The sequence below is a fragment of the Parus major genome, chromosome 25LG2 (genome assembly GCF_001522545.3).
Source record: "Parus major isolate Abel chromosome 25LG2, Parus_major1.1, whole genome shotgun sequence".
Lineage (NCBI taxonomy): Eukaryota > Metazoa > Chordata > Aves > Passeriformes > Paridae > Parus > Parus major.
Window position 1 is genome coordinate 137,645 of NC_031794.1, and position 9,235 is coordinate 146,879.

At 49.0% G+C, this 9,235-nt stretch overlaps 1 protein-coding gene across 1 annotated transcript; it reads left to right on the forward strand.

Annotated features, from left to right (window-relative positions):
• Nucleotides 1–3,874: 3,874 nt before the first annotated feature.
• LOC107214618 (keratin, type I cytoskeletal 9-like) lies at nucleotides 3,875–4,501 on the forward strand. Its single transcript, XM_015650203.1, has one exon. It carries the CDS (start codon nucleotides 3,875–3,877, stop codon nucleotides 4,499–4,501), a length of 627 nt encoding a protein of 208 aa, XP_015505689.1.
• Nucleotides 4,502–9,235: the final 4,734 nt, after the last annotated feature.

Here is a 9,235-nt window from a genome sequence, read left to right on the forward strand (position 1 = left end):
TGGGATGGACGGCAACCTGCAAGGGCACAGAAATCACAACTACCCATCCCAAAATTCCAGAGGGAAACAAATCCTGCTCCGGTGCCTTCCATCAGCGGGAAAAAAGACGGGAAGGAGAACTTGGGAAGAGCCAGGTTTGTCCCTTTCCTGCATTTTTCTGCACTCAGCTCTGCTGCTTCCCAAAGGCTTTCCTGCTGCCTTGGCTGTGCTGGGAATCCTGGAGAGCAAAGCCGGATTCCAGGAGCCTTTGGAAGCAGCTCATCCCTAGGAGTTTCTTGGAGCAGAAGATAAAGTTGTGGTGGTCACCAAGAGCCTTGAATCCACCCCAGATCCTGGGAAATTCCAGTCCTGACATCGATCCCATGCCCACAAATGCAGGCGTGGATGGGACTTCGGATTTTAAAGCCAGGAAAAGGCAAGTGGAATTGCTGGGCACCACAGGTTCTGCAGGAGAGCAAGCCCTCAGTGAAAAACTGTCCCAGAGACACTTTTTGGGATGGGGAGGAACCCGGAGCACTGGATAAATCCTAACTCCAATGCCCAAAATTCCAGAGGGAAACAAATCCTGCTCTGGTGCCTTCCCTGAGCAGGGAAAAAGGGAGGACAGAAGAGCTTGGAAAGATTCCTGAAAACATTTTGGGAAGGAGAGTAAAGACAGAAAATATTTTCACACAGAGGACAAAGGAGATCCAACTCACCGGGTCTGGAGAAGTGGAGAAGAGGAGCAGCCGTGGATGGCACTGCAGAATTCCAAGAGCTCTTTTATACTTTTCCCGACCCCCAGTGGGATGGGAGCCGCTCTTTGTGCAAGAGCTTCCCACGCGTTACCAAACCGTGTTTTGCTGGCTGGATTATTTCATTAATTGTCCTAATTGTTCTCCTAAGTGACGTGATAAATTCGTTATTAATCCCAAGTCACGTTCCAAGCACTGCACCCCTTGGGTTGGATTCCATTTGCTCCACATTCCGACCCCCCAGGAATCCCCCTCGGAGCTGGTGCCGTCCCTGGGCCTCGCTGGAACTGAAGCTGAAATGAGTTTAAATCCATTTGAGGGGGTTATTGATTAATTAATAGGTTTCGCGCCCAATATTCCGCTTCCCGCCCCGAAATGTGGATTTTGGGGAGCTGACTGGAAGTGCTGCTGCTTCCCAGAGCCGCCGGAATGGGAGAACCAGCAGCAGAACCCGGGATTTTTCATGTAAATCGATATTTCCCCACCCAACTGGAGGAACCCAGAAAGTTTCATGTTAATTGAGGAGTCAAGGAGGAATTGCTGACTGGCAGAGCTGTCAAACCCAGGGATGTCACCGGGGCCTGACAGGGCTTGTCCGGGCTCTGTCGCAAGATCTTAACCCCGATACTCATGTCCTGTTTTCCAATTGGGTCTGGAAACACCAGAAATGTGGGGATGGGAGTTGTAGAAACACCGAGAATAAACTTTATCGCGATAGAAACGGGAAATACTTGGACGATCACGGAATTTCAGGGTTGCTGAGGTTGGAAAAGAGCTCTAAGGTCGTGGAGTCTGACCTGGGACTGATCCCCACCTGCTCACCCAGACCAATGTCCAGGTGTTCCTTGGACACCTCCAGGGAGCCCTTCCCAAGGTCTGACGACCCTTTCCAGGAAAAACAGGATGAAATTCCAGCTCCAAACTGGAGCCGCTTCCCTCCCACAGCTCCGGCTGAGAATCAAATCTCCAGTCTCGAATCTTTAATTTCAAATCTCAAATTTCAAATCTAAAATCTGGAATCTGGAACCTCAAATCTCGAATCTCAAATTTCAAATCTCGAATCTCAAATCTCAAATTTCAAATCTAAAATCTCGAATCTGGAACCTCAAATCTCAAATTTCAAATCTCGAATCTCAAATTTCAAATCTCAAATCTCAGCTCTCAAATCTCAAATCTCAAATCTCAAATCTCGAATCTGGAACCTCAAATCTCAAATTTCAAATCTCAAATCCCAACTCTCAAATCTCAAATCTCAAATTTCAAATCTCAAATCTCAAACTTCAAATCTCAAATCTCAAATCTCAGATCTCAAATCTCAAATCTCGAATCTCGAACCTCAAATCTCGAATCTCAACTCTCGAATCTCAAATCTTTATTTTGAAATCCCAAATCTCTTCAGTTGACTTTGATTTAGGACCAAAACCCAAAAGGTTTGGGGTTTGATGACACCAATATTTGCGTGAGATGTTTGTCTGTGACAGCCACCCCAAAATGTCCATCACATCTACAACTCTCCTGATGTTCTTGCTGATTCATAAAGGAAATTTTGCTTGGAGATCTCTCCACCAATTTTTGCATTTCTGCCCTTCACCAGGTGAGGTTTAAACCCCGGAATTCTGCTGTGCCTTCCCTAAAAAAACAACCCTGGCCAGTCTTGAGGTGCTTTTATTGTGTTTTTGATGGAATCAGCTTCGTGCACTCAAAAATATTCAGGTTTTTTCCTCCAGTGATGAATCCTCCACTTGTCTGCCTGGAATATTGGGCTGTCCCAAAAGGTGATAAAAGGTGAATTAGGATAATTAAGATGACAAAAGGAGAATTATGAAAATCAGGGTGACAAAAGGAGAATTATAATAATTAAATGCTCTCGCACAGGGCTTTCTCAGATGATAATGAGCGTCCAAGGAATTAATTTAAGTGCTTTTCAACCAGTTCCTTGGGTTAAACAGGTATAAAAAATGACCCTTCCCATCCAAGGATTTACAAAGACAGAAGTTGTGGTTTTTCCCCAATTCTGGATTTCCAGGGAATTTTCTGCAGAACAGAAAATATTCCCCCTGACGAAACCAAACCGATTTTTTCCCTTTCTGAGTGAATTCCTGATCCTTCACCCTTCCAAGCCAACCCCCAAGTCAAACCAGGTCAGGAAATGGCAGCAGTAAAAAAATCATCTAAAAATTATTTAAGGATTAAAGGAAAACAAAGGGTGTGTGCTTGTATCGGCTGATGAGGAGTTGATTTACGAATCATTAACACTTATCAAAGCAATTATTACAATTAGAAGGCGCTTATACAGCAAAAAGCGTGGCTGGTGATGTCCCAAAGTCGTGTTGCATGTGCTGGGAGTCGTCGGGGAGGGTATAAAAACCAGGATTTCCCTCCAGCTTCTCCAGCACCTTCTCCTCAGTCCGGTTTTCCCTGCGAGCCCGGTGAGTTCTCTGCCTCTAATTTCATTTTTCTTAACCGGGATGCGGCTGTGGGTGCTGGGTTGAAATGATTCCTCTGAAATAATTAATTTGAAATAATTAATTTGAAATAATTCATTTGAAATAATTCATTTGAAATGATTCATTTGAAATAATTCCATGTCAGAGCTCTGAAATGATCAGGAATATGGACCTGGGGCTCTTTTCCGAGCCGAATTATTCCATTTTATCCATTCTGTCTCTTGGGCAGGGAAGCTTTTTGTGGCTTGGGAGACTCAGATCTCAATGAGATTGTGCCGTTCCAAACCACACGGGGAAAGTGTCAATTAAACCCTGATTATTTGATGGGGAGGTTACAACTTAACTACACCGAGCTTGGCTTTAACTCAGGGAGGAGGGAAATGAGAGGAGATCTCTTATTTATATGGCAATAATTTCTTCAATCAGGAAATCACAGATTTAATTGTGCTGGTGATTGTGTAAAGGCCTGGAGCTCCCTGAATATCTTAATTTTCCACCTTTGCAGTGCTGCACTTCTCCTCCTATCAAAAAAAGATGTTTTCAGGAGTCTTGCAGGCTCTCCTTCCCGTCTTTTTTCCCACTGATGGAAGGCACCGGAGCAGGATTTGTTTCCCTCTGGAATTTTGGGATGGGTAGTTGTGATTTCTGTGCCCTTGCAGGTTGCCGTCCATCCCAGAAATGTCTTCAGGAGCGATGATGAGCAGCGGCTGCTCGTCGCCGTGCGAGGTGTCCTGTCCCCAGCCCTACGCGGACGCCTGGAGCCAGCCCTGCGTCACCTCCTGCGGGGACTCGCGGGCCGTGGTCTACCCTCCGCCCGTGGTCATCACCTTCCCGGGGCCCATCCTCAGCTCCTGCCCGCAGGAGAGCATCGTGGGCACCTCCTTCCCGTCGGGGGCCATGGGATCCTCTGGATCCGGGGGTGCCATTGGGGGCTCCTACGGAGGCGGCTCCACGGGGGGAATTGGGGGCTCCTACGGAGGCGGCTCCACGGGGGGAATTGGGGGCTCCTTTGGGGGCGGCTCCACGGGGGGATCCTACGGAGGCGGTTCCTTTGGTGGATCCTATGGAGGCGGCTCCTCTGGTGGATCCTTTGGCTCCGGGGGCTCCTTTGGAGGGGGCAGATCCTTTGGGAGCAGAAGAACCTTTGGCTCCTCCATGGGGCACTTGGGGGGCTCCTGCGGTGGGGGCAGCTCCTTTGGGGGCGGCTCCTTTGGGGGCGGCTCCTGCGGAGGGGGTTCCTATGGAGGGGGTTCCTATGGAGGGGGCAGCTCCAGCTCCAGGAGGTTTGGAGGAGGAAACTGTGGCTCCTTTTATTTCTGAGGCAGCCGCGGCTCTCCCGCCAGCAGCCCCGGGCTGGCCTCAGCTCCTGGGGAAGCTGCAAGCCAGGGACATCCAAGGAATCGCCTTCTCCGGCCTTTGTGGATCTGCATGGCTTCCCAAAGCCCTGGGAATCATCGTCCTTTGTGCTCCCTCTGTGTGACTCGGCCCCCAGCACTTCCCTGACATTAAAGTCCTTTTGCATTCAAATTCCCGTCGTTTTGGTTTTCTTTTTCCCCTTGTAACTTCTTTTTCTATGTCATGCCACGCCCTCTTGTCCTGGGATCAGATTCCAAATCCCACCTGGAAGAGCCTGAAATTCCCCCTGGATCCCCCTTTTCTCCTTGCTGAGCCTCCCATCTCCCCCCGGACCTCTCCAGACCCTCCCCCATCCCAATCTTCTGGGATAATTCACATTTATTTCTGTTTCCTGCTCACAGCACCTTTCGTCGCTTCACCGCTTTGAAGCCTGAAACCCTTTTCCAGCTGGGATTGTTCCACTTCCTCATCCGCGATTATATCCGCCTAAATAAATAAAAAACCTGCAGGAGGAGAGATTCGCTGCGGCGTGTGAGAGCCGGGCTGGTCCGAAAGCTCCCTCTGGAGCCGCTCTGGGGAAGGGAATTCCTGCCGGGAAGGGCAGAGCGGCTCTTCCCGGTGCCAAGGGGCTTTGTGAGGAATTCCTGAGGCAAGGAATGAGGACCTGGAGGTGGGAATGCCCCCCGAGAGAGACAAAAGCAGGATAAAAGCTGCAGGAGGCTGAGGAATCCTCCTGGCACGGCTGAAAGGAGCTGGAGAGGAATTCCAGTGTCTGCAAAGTTTTCCAGAGCTGACAGATGTTGTGGGGTTGGGCTGATCCGGTAAAAGCAGCCCCTGGCAGGTCCTGTTGATCCTGATCCTGATCCTGATCCTGGATCCCGGCCCCGGGAGGAGCTGGAGCTGCTGGAGAGAGCCCAGAGGAGGCTCCAGGAGGATCCGAGGGATGGAGGAAAGGCTGGGAGAATTGGGATTGCTCCTTTTGGAGAAGGGGGAGCTCTGAGGTGACCTCACTGTGGCCTGGCAGGACCTGGAGGGGACACAAGGAAGGCGGGGAGAGACAATTCCCAAGGGATGGAGTGCCGGGGCACGGGGAATGGGCTCAGACTGACGGGGAGGGGGTTTAGATGGGATTTTAGGAAGGAATTCCCTGGGAGGGGTTATTCCATGCATTCCCCATCCCTGGAAGTGTCCAAGGCCAGGCTGGATGGGGTGGTGGGAGGTGTCCCTGCTCGTGGCAGGGGGTGGGATGAGAGGGTTTTTAAGGTCTCTTCCCACCCAAACTATCCCATTTCTGTGATTCCTTTAAAATCCTCTCTGGGGGGCCCATCCCACCTTCCCAGCTCCAGAATTTTGTGTCAAACTCAGCCGAGGACCCCTAGATCAGGGATCACCACAATCTCCAGGATCTGCCACCCCAAAGCAGGCGTTTCTGAGCACCCTCAACATTTCCTGCTCTCATTTCCCTCCTTTCTGCTCACAACTTTTTTCTTTTTTGTTTATTTTTGTCACCACCTCTGCGCTCCCCGTTCCCCCCTGGAAGCAGAGCAATTCCCGAGGCTCCCCTGGGCAAAAACCCCGGTTGGGAATGCTGTGAGGAAATGCTTGGGGATGGTTTTGCAAACACCCACTCATGTTTTACCCATGCAAAGCGCCGTGGCTCTCTGAAGTTAATGACAGGCTGCGGATATTAAACCAGGATTGAATCATAGCGTCCCTTCCAAAGAAATGAGTCAGGGCCACCCACGTGATTTCCCTGACTCAGAAACACCTCGGGAATTGGGATCCCTCTGGTTCTTTGGGATTAAAAGCCAGCCCCTGTGTTTGTTATCCTAATGATACCATTTCAATCCACTTGGCCCAACATTCACCTTCCCAAATCAGGGCTCATTTTGGGATTTAAATTGGATCTCTCACCTCGGGGGCTGAGCTTCCAGCATGCCATGAATTTCTGCTTCACCCCAGCACAGACTGGGGTAACCCTTTGTCCTCTGGATCCTGAGCAACCTCAAATCAATTGGGTTTTTTTCCCTGTTTTTCCTCCTGTCAAACAGGGAACGATTGCGTTTGGCGGCTTCTCCCCGCACCCCAAGTTTCCCACACTCCTCCACACTCCGACAATTTTCTGGTGACCAAAACCACCCGGAAAGGAACTGGGGATGGAGTGGTTTATTCCATACCAGGATCCCTCTGACCGTCCCACTTTTCCCCAAAGGGACTTTCCCCCATTTCCGATATTTCCGGGCATGAATTTTGTGGAAGAGGAGGAGTTCCATGCTGAACCGGGTCTCCACCATCCACATCAACTCCCGGTGCTGTTTCGTATCCCAGAATCCCAGGATTGCTGGGGTTGGAAGTGACCTCTGGAGATCTCCCGGGGCCGGTGACACAGGGACACATCCACGTGGCTTTGGGATGACTCCAGACAGGGACAATCCCAACCCTGCCCTCCCTGGGCAGCAGCTCCATGGAAGGAAGTTCTCCCTCACGCTGAGGTGGAACTCCTGGAGGTTTGGAACTTGGGATGAGTCGGGTCCTGGGCTCGGACACCAAACGAGGAGCTGGAGCCCCACGGGCTCGGCTGGGAGTGGCTCTGGGAGCCGACTCGGCCACTCCAGTCTGGCCGTTCCCATAAACACGTCCCGACAAGTCTGGAAGCAGCCAGGAGCACTCAGGGCTAATGCTGGGTTAGGCTCTGCTGCATCCTTGGAGGTCAGGAAAACAAATCCTGGGATCAAGGAGCTGCAAGGACCAGCCTTGCAAAGCTCAGGAGCTCCCACAAAGCCGAGCTCAGCCTGGATCTTCACCCCAGCAGAGCTGCAGGAATGAATCTGAGCCTCAAAACTCTGAAATGAGAAGAATCCAGGGCCAAACAACGGTGGTCACGTGCTGGTGAGAAAAGGGTAATCAACACAAACAGTGAGCAAAGCAAAGCAATTACTGTAATTACCCCTCAAATTTGGTTTGGGGAGTAATGGGACCTAATGCCCAAATATGACGTTATTTTCTTGCATCAGCCTGGTGGTCCAGCCGGGGATATAAAAACCATTCCTGACTCAGGGAGCTTCCAGCGGGTCCTGTTGGCTTCTCCTCGGTGAACTGAGTAAGTTGGATTCTGATATAACTTCTTCCTAAAATAATAAAATAAAGAGAGTCTCATTTTAAAAATGTTTACGTTTAACTCAGGGCTGGATTTTGGATTCGTGTTCTGCCGTTCTGGAAAATGATCCTGTTTATTTTCGTGGGCTAATCAAAATAATTTTGATTATTCATCCAGGAGCGCTGCGGGATCAAAGTTTAAAAATGTATTTGCAATCTAGATAATATCAAAAATATTTAATTCCATCGCTTTATGGAAATGTAATGGATACAACCTTTAGGTAACCTTGAAATACCTCAGCCAGCAGCTTCCACCTGGGGGGCCGGTTCTGACCTTGTGGCTTCCAGTTTTTATCTGATTTTGGGCAGAGGAAATTGTGGAAATTTAAACACAAGTTTTAGAAATATTGAGATGGGCAGAGCTGCGGTCGCCTGTGGATGTCGAGGACACAACATCCCTGTGGATGTGGCCCTACAAAATTCCCGGTTTTCCTACGCTGGAGATACGGGAATGACCCAAAAAATGTCAGCTTGGGAAGCTGCTTTGGGTGGTTTTGTTCTATGCAAAGCTTCGGTTTTATGCAAAGTGAGAATATTTGAATCCGCTCGGGGTGTTTTGTGCTCTGTGTCTAGAACTGGTTTTAAGTTATTCCTTTCCTCTGCTTTGGTCTCCGATCAGGATCAAGTCAAGGACAGGGAATTCAGAGTTGTGGAGCATTTTGAAGGGTGGGAAACCTCAGGAGAGCAGCTGGATTAGGGTTTAAAGTTTGGGTGAATATTGGATATTTGGGCATCGTGTTTAGAACGAAGGAAAAAAAAACCCAAAAGTGCCTTGAGTCAAACTCAACCCCACCCAGGCTTCTCCAATATGCAGCTAAAAAAATAAATAATAACCTGGGCTGGACCCAAAATATTCCATTTAATCTGCAACAACAGATTAAGCTGCTCCTTCACTCGGTGCTTTGAGGTGGAATTTGGGTAAGGTTGAAATGACAACTTGAAATGGACTTTTGTGCTGTTTTTCAAATCCCCACCCTTAAATTTATTTCAAAACCAGAAAGAAGGTGGAGAATTCAGCCCAGTTTTGGGAACAGTTTTAATCCCTCTGAGCTGCTCTTAGGTTTTGGTTGTGCTTCAGTTTTATTCTGTGATCCTGCAGAAAGTTTAAATTGAATTTTCCGAGTGAGTTTTGTGCTCAATATCTGCGGCAAAGGCACCTGTTATGAACTGACTGCCCTAAATCCATAATTATTGGTATCTTTATGGATCAATTCCATGACAGGGTTGATATTCCTTGGATTTTTACCTTCTTAGCCCAGACTTTGTCCAAATTTGATCCAGTGAAACCTCTCGTGTTGTGCATTCCTACAATGGTTTATGTGTTACCCTCATTTTACCGAGCTCCACCTCTGGAGCCCAAATTGCACAGGAGAAAACAGATATTAATTAAACAACAGCCCCAAAGGGGTCATTCAGTGATCCCAAAAGAGGTGTTTTGGTGTCCCCAAAGGGGTGATTTTGTGTCCACAAAGGAGTGTTTTGGTGTCCCCAAAAGAGGTGGTTTGGTGTCCCCAAAAGAGGTGGTTTGGTGTCCCCAAAAGA